This window comes from Nuphar pumila, chromosome 16 (assembly GCF_984573655.1).
Source record: "Nuphar pumila chromosome 16, dmNupPumi1.hap1.1, whole genome shotgun sequence".
Classification (NCBI taxonomy): domain Eukaryota; kingdom Viridiplantae; phylum Streptophyta; class Magnoliopsida; order Nymphaeales; family Nymphaeaceae; genus Nuphar; species Nuphar pumila.
The window spans coordinates 82452103-82476210 of record NC_143264.1 but is presented as its reverse complement, the minus strand read 5'-3'; the positions used below and the strand labels follow the sequence as shown (position 1 = coordinate 82476210).

General features: G+C 39.9%; 1 protein-coding gene across 1 annotated transcript; it reads right to left on the bottom strand.

Annotated features, from left to right (window-relative positions):
- Positions 1–983: 983 nt before the first annotated feature.
- LOC149813855 (zinc finger protein ZAT1-like) lies at positions 984–2383 on the bottom strand. The gene has a single exon (XM_089992074.1). It carries the CDS (start codon positions 2308–2310, stop codon positions 1384–1386), a length of 927 nt encoding a protein of 308 aa, XP_089848200.1. The 5' UTR covers positions 2311–2383; the 3' UTR covers positions 984–1383.
- Positions 2384–24108: the final 21725 nt, after the last annotated feature.

Here is a 24108-nt window from a genome sequence, read left to right as displayed (position 1 = left end):
ATACGATTGAAGAGACGAGAAAAATATTCCGCTCCTTCACACCAGTCTGGTCAAATCAAAATGTTCACCTCAAGATGGATGGATACGGCAGTGTAGTCACATTATCATGTACGCGTCTCGAGATTGATATATTACAGAAATTACAGAATTTGTGGTATATATATATAGCAATCGCTGTAGAAAGTTAGAAACAGTGACCCATAAAGGATTAAAAACAGAGGAAGGAATCGGGAAAGATCTCTCTCTCTCTCTCTCTCTTCAAAGTCGACCTTTCTAAGGGAAAAACTTGTAGCTGAACATACAGAGAACCTAATTCCCAAGATCTTTTTACATAAGATATCTATAGATGCTCTGATTGCAGGCTAGTGGGCTCAAATTTTGCTCCTTACAGAAAGAAAAAGGCAAGCTAGAGTTTCTAAAAACACTGGTGGCCTTAAGCGACCTCTTATTTAAATGCTACAGGCAAAATAGGAACAAGACAGGGGACTTGCGTGGCCTTAAGTGACCTCTCTCTCAAAAACAAAATAAACGGAAAAGAGGAGGAAATTACTCACAAAGTCAAACGTTCTAACGTATCTATTCAAGCAACTGTTCTTAAGAAGAAAAAGAGGAAGATAATAGTGTTTTTTCCCACTATCTAAAATAGCTAGAAAAGGAAGGATGAGTTGCAACTTGAAGCAAATAAAATTGCTCAAGCACAAAATTTATAAAGCAGAAGATACATGTGAAACAGGACGTAGGTGCCAAAATTGCTAGTCAGAAACATTTGGAAGTAAAATTTGAAGCAAAGAGCCAAAACAAAGAAGAACCAGCTGGAAACAGCATCGGATAAGACCTTCGTGCATCCTTCTAAAAAGATATTATGAAAAAATTAAAATCAGCAGCAGATTGAACCACTAGGAATTCAAACTCTTTGAAAGTTTTAAGCAAAAATAATAAAAAATTCTAGCTCGTTAAAACGAAAAAAACAGAGAACAAGAATATATATGATTCAGTTCAGAAGTACAGACCCCAAAAAATATACATATGCAACAGAAATTCTAAAATAATTGAAGGTAAAAAGGAAAATAATATACAATGAATTTCTGACCAATTTGTTTGCCTCAGATCACACAGAATTGTCGCCGGAACTCTTGTGGGTAATGCAGGAAACTTGATGAGCTTGAGGGAAACACGATCTGCAGGCGAGTTTCCTGCCAATTTTTCAGGGAAAATGAATCAGAACCCCATTGGGTAACCATCATGATCGATCCCTCCTCATTGATCAACCGAACGGATCGATCGAGATCGCCGGTGCTACAGAGCTAGCCGAAAATTCCGATTTTTTGACGCAAATTCCGTATGGGCAACCGAGAAACGATCGGAAAATCCCATTTCGGAAGCTTAATTTGGGTTCTCCAGATCGATGAACTCCGCATCGGAGACGGCCGAGGTCGAATCGCCAACCGCAGCCGGAAGGTTCAGATCGAGCACGCTGTCGTCCCTCTCATGCATCGGGATTCCGGCTCTGGCGCCGGAAACGTGGGTCCTCTTGTGGCCGCCGAGCGCCTGCCCGGACCCGAAGATCCTGAAACAAACAGGGCACTTGTGGATTTTCCCGTCGCCGGAGTGGTCCGTGAGGCCGTCGAGTCCGGCCGGAACGCAGCCCCCCTTGGACTTCTTATGGCCGGCGCGGTGGCCGCCGAGGGCCTGGTAGGAAGGGAAGATCTTCCGGCAGGTGCCACACTGGAACTTCCGGCGACGTCTGGGCGCCGGGGAGGAGGAGGCGGCGATGGAGGAGTCCGTCTGTGGGCGGAGGTCGCGGGAGAGGAGCATGAGGGAGATGGCGACGTCCTCCTCCGGCGTGGTGTCGGAGATGGAGCTCGCGGGCTCCTCCGGCGAAGCGTCGCAGCCGGGGACGAAGAAGAAGCGGCGGCAGCGGGATCTCCTCCTCCTGCTTGGCCGGTGGAGCTCTTCCGTCTCACTCTGACTATCATGGACGGTGGTGGTGGTGGTGGTGGTGGTGGGTGGGGCGGCGGAAGAGGAGGCGTCGACGGCGAAGGAGAACTTGGGATCCGATAGGCGGAAGATCTTGCGTCGGTTCTCCCTTAGGGAGTAGTCGAAGTTCTCCTCGATCTCTTCTCGGATAGTTGCTTCCTCTTCTTTTTCTGCTTTCTTTAGTTCAGCATCATCTTCTTCCTGTTTCAGGTGGTGATGGAGGGGGAGCTTGAGAGTGGTCAAGTGAGACCTCATGTGACCGCCGAGAGCTCGGCCACAGTTGAACGTCCGGTCGCAGATTTTGCAGACGTGCGTTTCATCTCTCTGCTCCATTGCTGCTGCTTTCTGTAGCCTAGAGAGAGAGAGAGGTGGGGAGAGGAAAGATTGCAGTATGGTAGAGAGAGAGAGAGAGAGAGAGGCTTCCCCTCCCTCTCTCTCTTTTTCTCGTGTGGTTAGTTGAAATTACTGAAAGGGTCTTTGCGTCGCCCAACTAGCACCTTTGGTGACTCGGAAATTGATTGAGTCGATGACAAATATGACTCGGATTCTCTCTTAAGAACTTCCACGGATCGGATTTTATCTAATATTTTCAGTTCATTTAGTTGGATTTGGTAAGCCAAAAACATATCTGGTTATAACCAGATGCAGATATGGTTTTGATTTTTTGCTACCTATTCTAAGGGATTTTTGAATCTGATGGACATCGGAATCCAATTACATGTAAAGATCATGTTTACTATGAGCTTCTCACTATCCAAATCTGCTTAGCCAACATCAGATTAGTCAGATCTGGTATTGGCCACATTCGACCCCGAATCCAAACCCTTTACATCCCTAGTCTCTCTCATTTTTACCTAAAGAATCTTCTATTTTTAGTAAGAAACTTGAAAACTAGGAAATCCATGAATAGAAATTATTAGGTTTTGCCACCCAAAGACCTTGGTTTCTCAGGTGGGATCTCTCTCTAATGACATGGGGACCAAACGTCATATCTCCACCAGTCATGCTGCCAGATGTACAAAATCAGGTAATACCTTACAAATGAAGGTGAAAGATCAAGTCATCTTTGGGAAGACACTTTGTATTACATTGGAAGGTAAGATGGCAGAAGAGCCAACTGAAGATTTGTCTTCTCAAAGGAGCAACAAAACTGAAGGGGAAACAGAGAGACACTGTGCATTTGGACTCGGGAAAAGAATTGATTCTCTTGCTTTGGAGTTTGCTTTCCTTAAAAGCTTCTCGGCGTTACCACTTCGTTGAGCCATAAGGAGGTGGTGTTTCTAATGACCAGGGATGTCAGTGGACCGGGGGCAGCCACAGTGGACAAAGTCTCCACCCTCGACCTTAGGGATGGCAGTGGACCGGGGGAAAGCGGGGCCCCGCCTCGCCCCGTTTGGACCGGGGATGAAGGGTATGAAACGGGGATGGAGGCGGGGGTGGAGGATAAAATCCATCCCCGCCTCGGAGGCGGGGCGGGGGTGGACGTGCACTTTTCCCCGCCCCGCCCCGTCCCCGCCCCAACCACTTTTCCCCGCAATATCCCGCCCCACCCCGCCTCATCCCCGTTTGGACCGGGGATGAAGGGTATGAAACGAGGATGGAGGCGGGGGTGGAGGATAAAATCCATCCCCGCCGCGGAGGCGGGGCGGGGGTGGAGGATAAAATTTTTATGCGGGGCGGGGGTGGAAACCTTGTCCCCTGCCCCGCCCCGCCCCACTGCCATCCCTACTCGACCTGTCTCAAATTTTAGACCTTTATCTCCGCCTTCATCCTCGCACGGGTTTGGATTTTAACCTTCAGCCACATTTCATGTCCTCCATCCTCGGTCCAAACCGAGCGGGGTGGGGCGGGACCCATTTTCCCTTGGTACATTGCCATTCTTAAAGAAGGATTGTGGATGGAGCTGGGATGGGGCAGGGCAAGGGAAAGAGTAAGTTCATCCCTGGTCCAAACGGGGTAAGGCAAGGTGGGCCCCCCATTTCCCAGTTCCACAGATATCCCTACTAACTACTTTGTCCCCTTCTTTTGTCTAACTCATGATTTAAAAAATATCTGCATTTTTTTTTACATTGCACGTTATCGTGAGATTTTTAAAAACCAATATAATCTTTAAAAACACTATGTTTTCACCATATCATTTTTACTTTGAAAATGCCACTCTTATCGTGACATTATCCCTTTATTAATGTGCTATTTATCCTTTATATATTATATATTCTCATACTAAATATACCAAATCTTCTTGAGCTTTTTTTTAGAAAAACAAATTTTTAAATTTATATTGGGATTTTCCTTTACTAAGAAAATCCCGATAACGAGATTTGTGCCTATGGTCTAGCTCTTGCCCTTGTCCACGTGGTTCGCTTGTATAACCAAACTCACTGTACCAAGTCAATTCAGCATGTACGTGAATAGTGCTCTTTTGATACTTAGAGTGAGTTTGTGAGTAATTTACAAAAAAATCCACCTAAATTTGCAAAAAAGTGCTCAATATTTCCATTATTATATTTAGCCTCATTCTTTTTCCATGTATGTTTTTTAACTTTCAACTTTCAAGGACAGGCATGGTCGTAAAATCATCAAGTCGAGCCTTGTTTGCTCAAACCCAAATGGTTAAGATGCCCTCACTATTAAATTTTTAGTAAAAAGAGCATGAACAGTTATTTCATAAAAAAAAAAAATGATGAAAATGTCAATTTTGCACTTCAACGGGTAGCTGAAATGCATTCAAATAACGCAACCAGCTAAACGTAATAATCCAACCGTTGGCTCGCTTTTCATAATTAGTTGATAAGTTTGGCAGCTTTTTATAAATTATTGGCATGCTTGCATTTATGGGTAAATGTGACTAAAATAGAGAGAGCTGAGTCAATCACCTGACTGCATAGGAACAATAAAAAATTCTAAGAAAACCCTACGTATTTCTATAATTATAAATACCGTTTCTATGTATGGTAATTTTGCATAACAACCCCAAACGCCAGTAGCTTCGTAGTATTATTGAGTTCGTCGTCGTGTTGATTCCTAAATCCTCAATCAAACATGACTAGCTTCGCATGTAATTACATTTACAACATTAGGGATGGCAGTCGACGACCCGAAAACAGGTCCCACCCCGCCTCGGCCTGTTTGGATCGTGGATGGAGGACATGAAACGGAGATGGAGGTAGGGATGGAGATTAAAATCAAAACCCGTGCTAGGATGGAGGCGAGAATGGACTTACGCTCTCCTCCACCCACCTTGTCCCGCCCCGCTCCGTCCCCGATCCCTATTAGTAAAATGCTAAAATACTCTATAGGGATGACAGTGGACTGAGGGAAAACGGGACCCTGCCCCGTTTGAACCGGGTATGGAGGCAAGTATGAAGGTTAAAATCAAAACCCGTGCGGAGATGGAGGGTAAAATTTTGAGATGCGGCCGGGGTGGAGACCTTGTCCCCTACCCCCGCCCCGGTCCACTGCCATTCCTATATAAAATAATTAGTAAAGTTATGATAATGAGAATTCTGGGTATCCTTTCATGTGTGATTTCTCATAATCAAAGGGCGTTCCTCAAGGGGTACAACATCTGGGACAGTATCTTGGCATTGCGTTGAGGGGTACACCATCTAGCTCACTAGCAAGTGGGATTAACAGTTGTCCATGAGGGTGAGTCGGGAACATCGCCACCAAGCTCAAGGGACGTCACGAGTTCAAAACCCACGGGTGCTCATCGCTCATATATTGGAGGCCAAAGCTGGGTATGCTCGTTCGTGGGCAAAGAGGACGTGAAGTTTTACACCAACGGGGTCACAAGTGAGTGCGGTGGTTTTCCCCAAATATAAAAAAAAAAAGACTAAGAACCAAGGCCCATAGACGAGCCTCCTTGACCCAACTAGGCTACGGCTAAGCTTGTCTGGTAGAAGCAGCTAGTGCCGGACGTTGCAGGTTCAAAACCCAATAGTATAGTTGTATAACTGGTCGGGTCCGCCTAAACCCAGCTAGCCTTTCAAAAAAAAAAACTCTTAACACGCCTCATCAAATATCTATGCGGTCAACCTACTGAATTAAAGTAGGTTACAACTTTGCAAGAAGGGGGTGCGTGGGGCTCCATGCTTTTAAAACCAATCCAAAGATACCAAAGGGGGCTTCACTCACGTCGACTTGTGTAAGGACGTTGCAAGTTCAAATCCATATGGTATAGTTGTATAATTGGTAGGAGTTTGCCTAACCCCAGCTTTTTGTTGGATCTTGGATTTGGATCATGTGTGGTTATAAGGTTTTACATTGGAACCCAAGAACTGCAAAGAATGGTGGGCTCATTGAGATAATTGAGTGAGTTTTATGAGTTTCATGTAACCTATAATATATAGGTTATTAAAGAGGTTATAGAGTTTAATTAATAGGGCATTATCTCCGGAGTTAAGCCCAATCCTCCATGAATCCTTATATATTAGATTGATGGTCATGACAACAAGCATAGTAGAGACAAGCTAGAAATGAGCTCAAGAAAAGATCGCTGAAATAACCCATCATGAAGAATAGGTTGGAATAGCTCAACCGATAAAGCATGTGTCTTCACATAGATAGAGGTTTAGGCCCTCCTTCTAGTATCATGCCCCATTGACCGATCCATACCCGATTAAGAAACCACCGGGTTCTAACACTTTTTCTTGTAAAAAATCAATCGGCAAATGCATTTGCCTTCACACACACACACAATGGGAGCTGCCTATTGTCCCCTTCTTTAAAAAAAAAAACAGGAAAACTAAAGATTTTCATTTGTTGGGAGCAATTGATTAAGCCTCACTTATCCTCTCAAATACTAAAGGGAAAGTTGGGAAGGAGCAATGCATCGGCAACCCTTTCCCAGTTTCTCTTTTTCTTAAAAAAAACAAATAAATAATTTAAATATTTTAGAGCTGGTTGATGCAATCCCTCTCCTAGTTTCTCGATAAGGAAAAAGAAATTGTGTATTTTTTTTCTTATTTTCAGTTATTTTATACTTTTTAAATTTGCTGAGATTTTTCCGAATTTTTTGCGAGAAAAACCATCTTTTTCAAAATCTTTCCAGATTTTCTCTTGCCTAAAAATTCCCGGAAAACGATATTCGTACCTGTTTTTATTGAAACTACAACCAAGTTCACGAACTCCAATGTTAATGTTTGACAATCAATGTCCTCGTGGAAAGCTTTTTCAAGGTTCTCCTTTTCCCCATTATGCTCATCTATTTGGGGAAGCTTTTACTGATGGCTGATGCGATTTGGTTTGTACTTTGTAGGCTTTGACTAGGGGCATTATGGTCCTTTGGGAAGTAGGTTCTTGAGTCAATATCTTAAAGGGCAGGGATACTAATGTCTTTTCCAATTTTCAATAAATCTTAATTTTTTCTTTTTTCACATTAATAAACCTATTGGGTGCACCGAAAAGTAGGTTGGATCGTTGTGAAGTAGGGGTGTCAAGTCAACGGGTCGGGTTTGGTTGGCACCCAGGCAGATTTTTTGGTATGGTACGGAACTGGGTTTAATTGGGTTTATTATAAGAGAAACCATACCTGAAACCGATAAGAACTACATGAACCAGGCTCAGACCATACCCAATCAAATAATATATATTTTTTATTTTTTACATTAAAAAATTGCAGGTCTTAATCGAATTACATGCAGGACCTCCCTTTTCCATGGAAAGCGTTCCCCTCGGATTTTGTGTGTGTGTGTGTGTGTGTGAAGAGGTGCCACAGCTTCCTCTTAAGTGACATGCAAATGGGCCCTTGAATTTTAATAAGTTTCATTTGGACTTGCAGAAATAAATAAGATAAAGTAATTTGTTTAATTAACACCAAAATGTTAATCTTAAATCTTTTTTTATAACGAGAAACCCTCGCTCGCCGAAGCTACGAAAAACCCCGGGTGGAACCCCACGACCACCCTGCCTTAATCCTAAATCTTAATTTCTATATCCGCCAAAGCGTTCTCATTTTTTGAAGTACCCCACAAACTTTTAACATGAGCAAATAATCACATGAGTTAACTCTCATAAAACCTATATATCATACTGATCAATTCTTCTGTTCATAAATAACTGAGAGCATTTTACTTTCAACCCTTTTAACTCATCTTTGTCCTAACTTGTGCATTTCAAACAATAAAAATCGAAAAAATGAAAATCTTTCCTTATTATGGTCTTCAACGGTCGACAGCTATGAACATTTATTATGCTTTAAATGTTAAAAAAAATAAATAAAATTCATGTCGAGCATAAAGAAAATTTTGCAGATACATTTTTATAACCGTGACATGGCAATTTATCCCCGTAATCATCATTAGCCTCAAATTAATTTTCAACCAAGAGTGGTAGAGAAGGTGGCAAGAATTTGAGGATCTAATGAAAATTTTGAAAAATAGGGCAGGTGTATTAATTAAGACAAAAAGTTTTATGCCTAGACAATATTTAGCCAGGTCAATTACCTACATAAAGTTTAAGAAGAATCTTGAGATCTTTCAGTGTTACGTCCTATCTTTGCTAATTATTTCAACCATACTTAGCTAAGTAATTTTGCTGGTTAAGCTAAGATGGCCAACTTGAGATCTTTCTGTGTTGCATGCTATCTTTGGTAATTATCCTAAACTTTTGACTCAGATTCGGGTAGATACCTCATCGCCCTAATTAAGCGAATTGTACTTAATTATTCTATTTAATAAATGGTTTGTTCTCTTCCTCAAAAAGAAAAGAAATGATAATGGCCTACTTGTTTATTTGATTTTCATGTCTTGGTATGAATTCTGTAAACCCAGTCCAATGGCCTGTGATATTTAGCTTGAACCTTTAATTGGTCAATTCAAGGGGTGGTGGTGGTTTGACTTCAGTGTTGGGTCAGTCATGCCGCCTGGGTTTGACTTGAATAGTAGATCAATAAATCTTTACTCTCCAAACCAACCAAACAACCAACCACCCATCTCCCTCTCTCTCTCTCTCTCGTCCACCTACCACCAACCACTCCAGCTATGAGATTTGCTCATTTGGGGTCTTCCAAATACAAATCCATACCAATGGGGGCTCCGCTTGTTTGGTAGGAGCAGCTAGTGCACGTCACCTTGTGTTGTGTGCTGGGACGTTGAAGGCTTAAAACCTAATGGTATGGTTGTATAACTGGTAGGGGTCTGCCTAAGGATGGCAGGGGACAAGAGGAAAGGGGGCTCCGCCCCACCTTGCCCTGTTTGGACTTGGGATGGAGGACATGAAACGGAAATTGAGGCAAGGATGGATGTTAAAATCAAAACCCGTGTGGGGTTGGACTTATGCTTTCTCCCGCCCCATCCCCATCTTGATCCCTGCTTTGCCCTGCCTTATTTTCGATCCTTCTTTAGGGATGGCAATGGACCACGGAAAAACAGGGCCCCGCCTTGCCCCATTTAAACCAGAGATGGAGAACATGAAACAGGGATGGAGCCAGGGAATGGACTTATGCTTTCCCCTGCCCTGCCCCATCCTGTCCCCATCTTGATCCCTACTTTGCTCCGCCCTGTCCCGAGGGAAACTGAGCCTCACCTTGCCCCGTTTAAACCAGAGATAGAAGACATGAAACGGTGATGGAGCTGAGGGATGAAGGTTAAAATCAAAACCCATGCGGGGATGGAGGATAGGATTTTGAGACGGGGCAGGGGTGGAGGAAATGCCTAACCCCAGCTTGTCTTTCAAAAAAAAGAAAATACAAATCCATAAAAAGCCCTTAATTATCTGAAGAATCAAAACATGAGAGAGAGAGAGAGAGCCGAAAAGCGATCAACGTTACTTAAAAGTGAAACTCAACAAAGCGTTGAGACCCACAAGCACAAACACAACAACATAACATGAGAACACCAATAACACAAAAAAAACAGAAAAAACCTGAACACAAAACAAAAAACTCATCTAGGAGCACAAACATCTATATGAGGATCGGTTGGTGGCAAAGGTAGGTCTTTGAGATATATGCGTAAGATAGCATACACATCAGCCAAGACCCTATGGGTCAAACGGTTAAGGTTGAACAGGACATCCCGAAAAGTAGCATCATTTCTGGCCATCCATATGAACCACCACACTGTAAATAACCAAACTCTCTAAATAGTCCTCCACTTCTTTTTGCATCTAATTATAGCAGGGCCGAGGATAAGATCTAACACAAAGCAGCCCTCCCGCACAACAACTGATGGAGCCCTCCAAGTTTTAGAAAACAATTCTTGAAACACTTCATATGACCAAAAAAGATGTTGTGTAGTTTCTTCAGCCTGTCGACAAAGCACATACCAACTGGGAAACTGAAAACCCATCATCTTGATATTGTTATGGGTCTGTATCCGGTCATGAAGAATCAACCAAGCCAATACCTTGGTCCTCGGAGATGGTCCCTTCGCCCATAAAGCATTGTTGGGGATTCAGCCCTGACCTGGAGGTAAAAGAGAATGGTAGACCTTGTGGACTTGAAAAACTCCCGCATTTGAGACTGCCCATTGAAGCCAAGATCCGTCTACCCCCACATCCAAATACCTGTCAAGAAACAAACGCAATACCCTAAACCACATTTTCCTCAAATGCTATGTGTATGGTCCACGAGCCCCCTGACGAACAGCAAGTGAATCGATTAGACCATATTTTAGTCTGAGGAAGTTTGCGCATGCATCCTGTGACGTATGAGCCAACCAACACTGCTTCACAGCCAATGCCACAGTCCTTTTACGCAAAGCAAAAATTCCTAAGCCAGCCATAGTCCTTGGCATAACGATGGAGTCCCATCCCACCAAGTGCCTCTTATAAGGTCCATTTACACCACGCCACAAAAACCTTGACAGGACGCGCTTAAGCTGGTGCTCAACATTGATAGGCATGACACAGACCGACATGAAAAAGTCAGGAATTGCTGACAAAACATGCCTGATCAAAGTAATTCTGCCAGCAAGAGACAAATATTTTGCACGCCAAGACTGGAGCTTAAGACAAACCTTGTCAACAACCGGTGCCCATGATGTTTTAGAGGTTGGCTTGACTTGTAGGGAGAGGCCCAAGTACTTGATCGACAACGACCTTAAAGTGCAGTTGAAAATTTTTCCTGCCATGTTTTGACTGGTCGAATCATCATTCAAAAGCGTGACCGAACACTTATTTTCATTTAGCTTCAGCCCAGACAAAGCTGCAAAAAACATGAGAATAAGCCTAACGTGAAGCATCTACTGTAGTGAAGCCCTTCCAAAAACTAGTATATTGTATGCATATTGTATAATATGACCAGAAAAACCTTGGATATCCAACGACTGTAGGAAGCCCTTTGTTTGCGTGCGTCTAAGAATCACCACAAGTCCTTTTTCCACTGTATTAAACAAAAGCAGAGATAGCGGACATCCCTGTCGTAGGCCGCATCGCAAAGAAAACTGCTCACCCTTTACCCCGTTAATGGACACCATGGCTTGTGCATTGGTAATAAGCTCTGACACCCATCTGGAAAAACGACTACCGAATCCCATGTGATTCACCACTTGCGACAGAAAAGGCCAGTACACAGAATCATATGCTTTATTAAAATCAAGCTTCAACACGAAGTAAGGAGTACGACTCGCGTGCATGGAGTGAATGACCTCTGAAGCCAAAATATATGCTTGTTGAACACTTCTATTAGGAATAAAAGCAAACTGAAAAGCAAAAAAAAAATTAGACACCACCAATTTGAGTCTTAATGCTAAGACCTTTGCGACCATTCGAGAGAGAGAGAGAGGGGTGCACTAGTCTTGTCACATCCCATACTTTCTCCCAGTCTTGGGAAAGATACCAAATCCCAGAGTGGTCTGTAAGGTTGGGAAACAAGCGGAGAAGCTCATGCTCGTAAAATAAGCTTTGCAAGCTGAACATACACGAATAATAGGCACTTAACTAGTAAGAGCCGGTTAAGTAGTAAAATATATATTTTAGATACATTTTACATTATATAGTATATGTAAAAGATATGATTGAACTATTTGAATTGCAAAAAAATAGGTTTAGTATTAATCACTTCATTTATCACTTCTAGCTCTCAAACAATGTTTTTTTTTAAATCTTATTTCTTCCAGCTCTAAAATAGTGTACTTTTTTGTAAACAAGCCAGCTTTAACTCATCTAGTTTAACTCGGGCTAGCTCAAACTCAGCTTCACTGGCCACCAGAATGATTCTTGTGTTGGGTCGATGTGTGTGTAAAAGAGAGAGAGAGAGAGTCTCTCGTGAAGTTTAAATCAAAGGATTATTCAAAGCACGATTTAACGCAAAAGCCCAATGGTCTGAAAACTTTGTTCGTCCGTGGGTCTCCTTGTTCCCATCTTTGTCTTGTTTGTTTTTCATGAGAAAACACTTATGAGGAATCCTTTTCTACCGATCCAAAGGAAAACAAGTTTTTACCAGACGTAGTCTGCAACATCAACAACGTGATCGAGTCTAAGGCATTGTTACAAATATGGGTTTTTTTACAAAAAAAAAGATTGAAAATAACAAGATATTTTACCTAGGTGATAAAAACATCAAAAAGATGGGCTGAAATTGTTTTCCTGTTTTTTTTTTCTTTTGTAAAAATTAATTCTTATTTTTCAATTAATTTTGTTGATGATGTTTTTCTGATATAAACATGTGAAAAATTAAACATACAATTTCTCATGAGAAAAAGGTTGCAATTAGGGCATGTTTGAAAGTAAGACAAATTCTCACAGGAAAAGAAAATTTTGCTTATCAGAAGTTTTGATATGATAACTTTTCTAAATAAAAAAACTTCACTTGTTTGTATAGCGTGAGAAAAACAAAATTAAAAATGTGAGAAAAATGAGAGAGATAGAGGGGGTTCATCAATCCCCTCTCGAAGGGATAGAGGGGTGGTTGACCATAGCCAATAGAGAGAGAGAAAGAGGTGATTTGAGCATAAGAGAGAGAGAGAGAGAGATGGTCAACCACCCCGAGGAGAGAGACCTGGAAATGGTGGTGGGCAGGAGAAAGATGAAAATGGAAAAAGCTCTTCTTGCGGCAGCTCATAGGATGAGATGTGCTGTGGAAGAATGGTTGCTTTAATCAAAAAGATTTTTTTATAAAAGAAAATCATCTAACCCCCAGGTGAAAGAATTTTACTTATCAAAAATCACACTTTTAATTGTCTGATAAGAGCAGACAGTGCACGTCACCTTGTGTTGGGACATTGCAGGTTCAAAACCCATGGGTATAGTTGTCCAATTCATAGTGGCCCAATGACTTCAATCGCTAGAAAGTGCCTAATTATCATGTTGGGCCAGGATTGGACTGAGTGAAGTTCCTAGATGCTTCACTAAAAATTGGATAGTGAAACATTATTTACAACTTTATTTTGAAAGTTAATGCCAAATGCTTCTACCTTAAGCCAATACGGGATCTACTCATCTAGTAGGGGCATAGTGACAAAAGTTAAAAACGGCAAAATCTCAGCAGGCAAAAAGCTCTTGAGATTTTGAAATTTTTCATAAATCTTGCATTTTTTGGCAAAAATCTTGGTAATTAAAAATAAATAAAAAATATAAAATTTAATTTTTATAAGAAAATATAAATAAAACACATTTAAAAATAAAAATCTTGGGGGTTTTCATGATAAATATCTTTTAAAAAATATAAATATCATGATATTTATCACAGTTTGAAAATTTTGTGGGAAATTAGCGTTTTAAACTTTAGGGCAATTTCTCGCGATATAACGATGAGATTTTTTATAAATCTCACGACATTTATCACAAAGGGTAGGGGCAATTGGTGTAAGTTTTATGAAATAGATTTTTTAAAACATATTTTTGGTAAAAACAATTTTGTGAAAGCCAGACACCAAATAATAAAAACTGACTCGCACGAGTGGTGGAGTCTGGGTCGAACTCAGAGAACAGGAGAAACACTTTGTATTCCACAAAAAACTAATCTATTCTTTAATGCTTTGAAAAATAAAAGAATTAATTAACTAAGAGTGTGGCCCTCTGCGGAAGGCTTAAACAATTAAAAATAATAAAGTGACCTTATTACAAACCCAATGAATTAAATAAATAAAATAAATCTTAAGCTAAAAAATAAAAAAAATGGTCTTCAATGCTCTGAGCTTCTAGTCCCTTTGATCTTTGATTTCCTCTCTTCTTCTATGCTTTTGACGGCTCCCTGAGGAGCTCAAAGGGCCTTTTGAGGAGAACTTTTGGAGACCTCAAAGGGCTCTTTAGAGGCTCTTTTGAGGGCTCACCGCACGTCCAATCGCTTCCCTGCAAAACACAAATGCAAAATAAAATAAGACAAAAACTCAAGGTTAGTTGAATAAAATATCAGCGAACAAGAATCTAAACAACTACTAATCAAACTAATTAAAATACTAAAAGATAAATGAGCAAAACAAACTAACTAAATGACAAATTGCAACAAACTATGCAACGACCAACTACTTAAAACAAATATACAACTAAGTAAATCTAGAACAATAAAATGTGTAAAGGAATCAATCTACGAATATAAACTAATCAAATAATAATCTAATTAACTAAAGACTATCGAGCACAACCCAGTGTGTATCCAGTTCATGCACAATCTATTTGTCTTGCAACTCACCGTGATTTGGCCCAAACTCATCCAGCAATCACCATGACATGAGTTTTGATCTAAAAAATATATTGTTGAACTTGACCCGGGTATTGACGCTGAAGTGGACCGGTTGAAGCAATGTTTCACGCTGGTTCTCTAGGCAGCATCAAACACGCCTATAACACGTTTGACATTAACTGTTAAAAAAATTTATTAACGGCATGAAATGTTGTTCCATTTGCTGAGCGAGAGAAAAGAAATTATAAACTGCATGGGTTGCATGCTCAAGCAATAATCCACGTCCAATGCGCACTGGTGCACACGGTTCCAGCGTCACACAGATCCAAAACTCGGTTGATGTTGCATGAGTGCGTGAGTGAAACTCAACAACAACAAAAACTACGAAAAAAAAAACAACACTAAACAAGAACAAACAAAAATTGATTTATGCATTAACTATGCCAAACAAAATGATATTTTTTATCTATGCTACCTAAATAACCAACGAAAACACGATCATGATAAAAATATGCAATAGAACTACTTTCTACAATGCCTATAACTATTCTAAGATGCAAAAACATAACCCATAAAAAATCAGATTATGCTCTATGTGATAAAGATGCAGAAAATTAAATCTAATGCATGCAATGATTCTAAATACTACAGAGATGAGGGAGAAGAAGCAAATTGTAGGATCTGCTTCTGATGGAGGGGTTGAGAAGAAGGTGGTCTTTTCCCTTATCGCACATGCCTCCCAGATGAAAGGATACGAGAACACTGACGAAGATAGGGGCTAGAAGAAGAGAAGAAGAGGAGAGAAGAAGAAAAGAAGAATAGAGGAGGAAAACTGGTGGAGAGAGAGAACAAGAGGGAAGAGAGATAGAAGAGAGAGAGGGTTGATAAGGAGGGGGCATGAATTCCTAGGAGGAAAAGATGTCCCCTTCTTCCATAAAGACTACTATTTATAACTTCTAATAAGGTTTAATTAGGTTTTTAAAAAACTTTTCAAAAAGAGTTCATAAAATTTTCCAATATTGTCAACTACTTCATTTTTCTAAAAGTATTTTTCAAAAACTTAATTAATTTCACAAAAAGACTCAAAGATGACTCAAATTGCTCAAATTATAATTTGATAAAAATCGATGAAACTACTAACAAACAAGCATTTTTAATCATTTTTTGCACGTAATCATGTGTATAAACCTATAAAAAATATGCATAAAATTATGTATGATCAAATTCCTCAATGCTTATCGTTTGCTAGTTCTCGAGCAAATTGACTCTAAACAAAAACAAAGACAAACTAAAGAAAACAAAAGCCTAACTTACTTTCGTATGAATCATGGTTGTATTTAGCATATTCAACAAGCCCTTTAAACCTCTGGGTTACCCTAGTGGACGAGTAAGGTCAGATGAGGGTTTAAAGTGATGTTACCCACAAACATCTCTCTTATGTATGCATAAAAATTTAACTTTAAAAAGTATTAGGCAGTTAAAGAGTATGCTTTCACAAATATTTTATGTCATTACGCTTTCAAAACATAATTAGAGTCTTTTACAAGCCACCATAGAATAAAATATTTTCTTTTACTTTTCTAAATATTATAATCATTTATGCTTTATTCTCAAAAAATCAAATGCACACATGTCATTGTTTATTTATCTTCACTCGTATGTTTTCTGCACAAGTTTTCTCAATACTTATTCCTAAGCAACAAACTTAATCATTATGCTCTTGACTTTTCTTTTTTTCAATTTTTCAATTTTTCAATTTTTTTCTTTTTTTTGTTGAGCATTATATCAAATTTTTAGTTTTTGTGACCCGTGTAACAAGTTTTGTGTTAGTGACTCTCAGGCCAAATGACCTTAGGGCACCAGATACAAAGTATCCCTCGAACTTAATTGCTCGAGTCACTAGACTTTCAATTTCCATAGTTTTACATATACCTTGCTTCTTTGTAATATGCAATGCCAACATCTATTAGGCTCTTTATAAAGTCCATGTAACGGATTTTCGGGTCAGTGACTCCCAAGCCAGATGGCTTTAGGGTACCAGGTGTAAACACCTCTCAGGCTCTACTTGCTCGAATCAAATAGGCCACAGATATCAACTTAGACAAAAAAAGTGACTTCCTTCATTATCATTTTTGACATGGGAATCAAACACTTCAACTTGTGTCTGAGCTCAGCTACTGAGGAATACAAAGACATCAAGCAACTCAACATATGCACTTTTTCACTTTTGAGCTCTTCTTTTCAATGTTTTTCATTTGCTTAGTTTTCAAAAATAAAACTATGCATATTCATACTTGTGATTCAAAATAAACTCTAACATGCATGTATCACCATTTCTTTAAAATCCACTCAAATAACCGTGTTTTTCTTGATTAGTGTTAAAACTTTTTTTTTGTGGGGCTTAAACAATCTCTAAAAACATTATATTATGTAAAGCATTTATATAAGGTCAAACTCATTCCTTGAAAGTCTAATTTTTATGAGTTTTCATCAATGTGCAAATATAAAGACAAAAAGATTTGGGTGTGCAAACTACACCCTCCCCCATGCTTTAATGACACTGTCCTCAGTGACACTCCCCCATACTTGCATGAAACTATATGAATGCATATGAGAAACAAAAAAAATAGGAAGAAAGTAGTAGAAGTCACCTGATCCGCCCTGTTAAATCTTACCTGATATGGCATTATACTAGCTCTATCAATATTTCACTTGTCTTAATGTTTACAACTCATAAAAATGCACAAAATTCAATGCATACATGATTTAATATTCATGCTCATGAACAAAGAAAGGAACAAACACATCGTAAGAAAACTATGAAAGAACAAAAATCAAATCCTAAAAGAAATACAACATACAAAAACTGTGTACTGCCTTACTCATCAACGAGGTCAATGACCACAATATCGTGACTACCCACGGTATAAGAAATGTAGGGCTTCAACTGTTGCCCATTGACCTTGAACGTGCAACCTGTTTGTGGGTCCAAAATATCAATAGCACAATGTGGAAAGATTGTCTGGACTATGAATGGGTCATCCCATCTAGATTTCAACTTCCCCGAAAATAGCTGGAGTCGCAAATTGAAAAACCAAACCTTCTGATCAGACTCAAACTATTTTCTCAAAATACGTTGATCATGAAAATGCTTAGTTCGAGCTTTATAGATTTTGGCGCTCTCATACGTATCATTTTGCAACTCCTCAAGCTCACTCATCTGAAGCTTGCGCTCTGCGCCAGCTTGGGCTATATCAAAATTAAACTTCTTAATCACCCAGTATGTCCTATGCTCCAACTTAACAGGGAGATGATATGGCTTCCCAAAAACCAAACGGTAAAGAGACATGCCAATCGGAATCTTGAAAGCAATCATGTATGCTCATAATGCATCATCTAAGCGCTGAGATCAGTCCTTTTGGTCTGACTAGACTGTCTTTTCAAGAATTCGTTTGATCTCCCTGTTGGCGACCTCGACCTGGCCACTCGTCTATGGATGATATGGTGTAGCAATATGATGATGTACAAAGTACTTTCTGAGTAAGAAAGCCACTTGCATATTCTTGAAGTAGGTACCCCCAACGCTAATCATTGCTCTCGAAACTCTGAACCTACTAAAGATATTGTGCTTGATAAATCAAAGCACATCTTTATGATCATTGATTCGGGTGGCCACGGCTTCGTCCCACTTGGACACATAATCGATCGCCACTAAAATGTAAATAGAGTCGAACGATGGTGGAAAGGGACCCATAAAGTTGATGCGCCAAACATCAAAAATCTCAACAACAAGAATAGGAAGAAGGGGCATCATATCCCGCTTGGAAATGCTCCTTGAATGCTGACAGTGTAAGCATCTCCTATAAAACTCATGAGCATCTTTATGTAATGTCGACCACCAAAATCCAAACTAGAAGACCTTTGCAGCGGTCTTCTGGCTAGAAAAGTGGCCTCCACGGGCCAAGAAATGATAGAACTCAAGAATGGATGTGAACTCCTCCTCGGGGACACACCTTCAAATCATCTGGTCAGGATATAATCAAAATAACTCTGGATCCTCCCAAAAATATTGTTTCACCTGCGACATGAAGCGATCTCTCTTGTTCCTGTTCCAATGTGCAGAGAACTTTTCAGTCACCAAGAAATTGATGATATGCATAAACCAGAGCAGACACTTGATATGAAGAAGTTGCTCATTCGAGAAGGAATTATCAATTTACTCCTGATCGATGGATGTCTTATCAGTTAGTCTAGACAGATGATCTGCTACAAGATTCTCATATTCACTCTTATCTCGAATCTTGAGATCAAATTCTTATAGCAGAAGGATTCACCAGATGAGACGAAATTTAGTATCTTTTTTACTCATTAGATACTGCAAAGCAGCATGATCATAGTAAACAATAATCTTGGAGCTCAATAAATATGAATGAAACTTCTCGAGGGTAAATACTATAGCTAGCAGTTCTTTCTCAATGGTCTTATAATTCATTTGATCATCAAAGAGGGTCTTGCTAGTGTAATAAATGACATGAGATATTCGTTCTATCTTCTATTCTAGAATGGCTCTTACTACGTAATCTGAAGCATCACACATGATTTCAAAAGGTACTGACCAATTGGGAGATCAAAAAATAGGTGAAGTGGTCAGGGCCTGCTTCAGAGACAAAAATACCTTTAGACAGGCATCATCAAAACAAAACGGCTAATCTTTAGAGAGCGGGTTGCATAGCGGTCTAGAAATCTTGCTAAAATCCTTGATGAACCGTCAATAGAAACCTACATGCCCTCAGAATGAATGTATCTGCCGTATAGATGTCGGTGGAGATAATTTGGCAATCAACTCCACTTTGGCATTATCGACTTCAATCCCTTTCTCGGACACAATATGTCAAAGAACAATCCTCTGTTGAACCATGAAATGACTCTTCTTCCAGCTAAGCACAAAATTTGTCTTCATCCAGCGTTTTAACACTCTTACTAACTTTTGGAGACAATCATCAAATGAAGATCCATACACTGAAAAGTCATCCATGAATATCTCAAGAACGTCATCAACCATGTGGGAGAAAATCGTCATCATGCACCATTGAAAAGTTGTCAGGGTATTGTAGAGTCCGAACAACATTCTCCTAAATGTAAAGGTGTCATATGGGTAGGTGAATGTCATATTCTTCTGGTCCTAGGGGTGAACGACCACATAATTATATCCTGAATAACCATCCAGGAAACAGAAACAATGTTGGCCTGCTAGTCTCTCTAAAATCTGGTCAATGAATGACAACGAAAAGTGATCCTTCCGTGTTGAATTGTTCAGCTTCCGATAATCAATGCATACTCGTCATCCTATGGTAGTCCTCATGGGAATGCTCTCTCTTTTAATTTAGCACAACGGTGAGCCCAGACTTTTTTGGGAGAACCAGGGTGGGGCTCACCCACTGACTATTAGACATGGGATAAATGATCTCTATGTCCAACCATTTTACTACCTCCTTCTCCACCACCTCCTTCATGTGAGAATTTAACCTCCTTTGCATCTCTCTTGAGGATTTGGCACCCTCATCCATGATAATCTGATACATGCAAAAAAATGGTCTATCTCTTTTAGATCTGCCATAGACCATCCAATCGCTTCTTTATGCTCATGCAGAACCTGCAAAAGCTGACACTCTTGAGTGCTAGTGAGGTCTACTGAAATGATAATGGGGAGTGTTTGATCCTTGCCTAGATAAATTTTCTTCGGCATATTTGACCACAACTTTTGTTTCTGCGTACAAAGCTCCTTCAGAAACTTTGCATATGCAAGGACCTACTGGATGGTGTCAAGCAAGAAAAAGTTTATCTGAACGTGCTTGAATATCCCAAGCATCTCCTGCATATTCACTCATTTTTTGCCAAATGACTTCGGTCTCTATAACGCCTTAGGAAATTGGGCTTTGGGTATATAGGACTTGAAAGGCTCAAATGAGGGAGCCCTCTCGCTTTTCTGAGGTATGACAATAGAGACTGACAGCTCAACACTAGATCTTTCACTTTCTTCTACAGCCTCCCTTGATTGGTATTACTTCCCATTCCTAAGGGTTATAACCGCTTGAGCCTGCTCTTGATGGTCATCCGTTCTATGCAAGTCATGCATAGGCTCCTTACCCCTAAGGTTAACTATAAACTGACTAGGCAGTGTCCCCTTGTTCTGTCTGCTTAACGCCTCAAAGAACTATCCCATCTACATTTCTAATTTGGCAATAGACTCTGTGTGGGAGTTCAGGTTCGTCTTAATGTCTGAGAAAACTTGCAGTATATTATCCTCAAGGGACTGGCTGGATGCAGGCTCCTGGGATGGGGGCTGACTAAACGAAGGTTGAGCGGAAGGAAAACTAGACCGCTGGAAACCAAGCACATAACTGTCTTGCCTAGGTGGGTCCTGAGAAGGTACAGAAGGATGTTGTGGATTCCTCCACGAGAAATTGGGATAGTTTATTCAACTAGGGTTATAAGTACTAGAATATGGGTTGGGCACAGGTTTAGCGAAACCTTGCATCATCTGGGCTTGCTCCTGGACAAGATCAAAGTACTATGGTGTCGCAGATCAGTCAAACACATGGTGTTGGGCTAGCACACAATGCATACACATGCACGACTGGTGACAAATTTGATAACAACTGATCCAATTTCTAGGTCAGCATGTCAACCTTGTTTTGCAACTCAAGGTGTGCTCCTATCTCATAAATGTCAACCTTCTTCACTCCATCTTGTGCAGGTGCAACCCTCTCAGATCATGAGGTCGAAGCATGGTGCATCAAATTATCGCTCAGGGTCTCAAATAGGGTCCACGCCTCACCCTCACTCTTTAGCATAAAAGTGCCCCCACAGGCTGCATCAACCATATGATGGTTCTTCTCGGTCAGCCCATCGTAAAAGTACTGCACCAGTTGCCAACGGGGCACCTAGTGGTGAGGACACTTTTGAAGAAGATCTTTCATCCTCTCCCACGTCTCATAAAATTATTTATCCTCAATCTGTGAAAAGATAGTGATAGTTTTTTTATACTGGTTTGTCTTACCAATCGAGATGTATTTCTTAAGAAACTCTCGTTGCATGTGTTTTTAAGTGATAATTTGAACTGTATCTAAAGCCTCCAGTCTGTGCTTGGCTTTCTCCTTAAGGGAGAACGGGAACAACATCAACCTCAATGTGTCATTTCCGAAATTGTTCATCTGCACCGTAGAGCAGATCTTGAGAAACTCATCAAGATGATAGTAGGGGTCTTCATTGCTAAGGCCATAAAAGGATGACAATATTTGGATTATACTGGCCTTAATCTCAAACTTATTGGCTCCTACAATGGGTCTAGCGATGCAAGGGGCGTGAGTGTATTCATTGGGAATGAAATACTCCCTCAAGAGACTGGTCAACTTTTGATCCTCAGCCATGAGGCCGGATCGATGGACTCTCCTAATAATAGACTCAGGGTCCTCAACTGGCTCAACAAGCTCGTGGTCAATCGAGCGTCGCCCTTGCATACACTTCAGGGTAGACCAGTGTAGCAACCATCATAAAATAAGGGCTTTCTACCTACCTAACACACAACGTGATCAAGCCACAACAAACCACGAACCAGGTAAAATAAAATAAAGCATAAAAATAGTAAACGTGCACCACATACTTGCAGCCAAACAGATATTTTGCGAAAATCAAACTATGAGCATGACACCAATCGTGTGCAGTCACCTCCTAGGATAGCCTAATAGGTGGGCCCTATAGGAATAGTAAACTGGTCTCTAGGGCTCACAAGCAATGTGGTTCTACAATCCTAAATATTAAAATAAACTAATAATCCTAAGTAAAAACGGTTTTGTAAAAGCCAGACACCAAATAATAAAAATTGGCTTGCACGAGTGGTGGAGTTTGGGTCAAACTCAGAGAATGGGAGAAATACTTTATATTCCACAGGAGATTAGTCTATTCTTTATTGCCTTGAAAAATAAAAAAATTAATTAACTAAGAGTGCAGCCCTCTGCAGAGGGCTTAAACAAATAAAAATAATAAAGTTGCTCTATTACAAACCCAATGAATTAAATAAATAAAATAAATCCTAAGTTAAAAATAAAAGAAAATGGTCTTCAGTACTCTAAGCTTCTAGTCCCTTTGATCTTTGATTTTTTCTCTTCTTCTATGCTTTTGACGGCTCCCTGAGGAGCTCAAAGGGACTTTTGAGGGGGCCTTTTGGAGACCTCAGAGGGCTCTTTGAGGGCTCACCGCACGTCCAATCGCTTCTCTGTAAAACACAAACACAAAATAAAATAAAACTGGATAAAACTAGACAAAAACTCAAGGTTAGTTGAATAAAAAATCAGCGAATAAGAATCTAAACAACTACCAATCAAACTAATTAAAACACTAAAAGACAAATTGATGCAATAACACGATGTGGACTCGGTATGCACCGATCCACGACCCAAGATCCAATCGGATCTTGACAAGCGCAGAAGCTTATTCGATAATGAGTCCAAACAGGACTCTAGAAAAATGGAATTTCGGAACCTGAACACTCTGTTTCGACAGATGTGGTCCAAATAAAAGTTGTGCGCGACTCATAAAGCTTTTTAAATAATCTAAAATGACTGGATTCAGATCAGCGATGTCTGTTCTACAAACTTAAAACTGGGACTGACGAATAAGGCTATGACAGACTTCCGGATTCTACGGATAGTCTGTTTGATGGGATTTTTGACCCCGCAAACAGTGAATTTTGCGAAAACTTTCAACTGAGAAACCGAAGGTCAGATTCAGACCTTTCCAACGAACTAAAATTTGAATTTTTTTAAGTTTTATATGAGTCGCTACAAATTTTTGAATTCTAGAAATGGTGTGAGTTATTGATAAAAGAACTAAATTTTCCACTATTCGACAACAGCAAAAATTGATATTTTTGAGGCACTTAAACGAAAAATCAATTAAAACTCAAAACATAAAATTTTTAGATCTAGATTCTAGTTTTCACAGAATCAAATAAAATGAATTTGCATGAAGAGAATCTCCAGATAATTGGAAATTACCGAACACCACTAGGAGTGTTCTGAAACAAAAATTGACAGTGGATTCCTGTCAGTCTGAGACTTTGATAGCACTTTTCAAGGACTCAAACAGATGATTCATGAAATGTCTTCAACTACAAAGTTGTAGGAAAATGTCTTAGCTTTTTGGAAAACGATAGAACACCGAAAACTGACCAGTATCAAGCCCGATTCGATCATTTCTTTGTAGATATTTCTAACAACTCGGGATTCAGGTATCAGAGTTTTGACAGAAAATCTGAGTTATATAATAACCAATAAAATTGGATATTTTATGAATAATAGAATCACTTCTTAATGAAAATACTTCAAACATTCATTCCAATCAAACAAAAAATTGTTTACTTGTAATTTTTAAGCAATTTATAACGACGAAGATGAAACACATAAGATAAAATAACACAAATGAAACACATGAATCAGTGAATAATATTCGGATGACGATGGTAATGACAGAAATCCACTGGGAAGCGGCAAGGGCAATTGTAAATC

Coding starts and splice junctions, on each gene's coding strand:
- LOC149813855 (XM_089992074.1), bottom strand. CDS start 2,310: ATGGAGCAGAGAGATGAAACGCACGTCTGCAAAATCTGCGACCGGACG.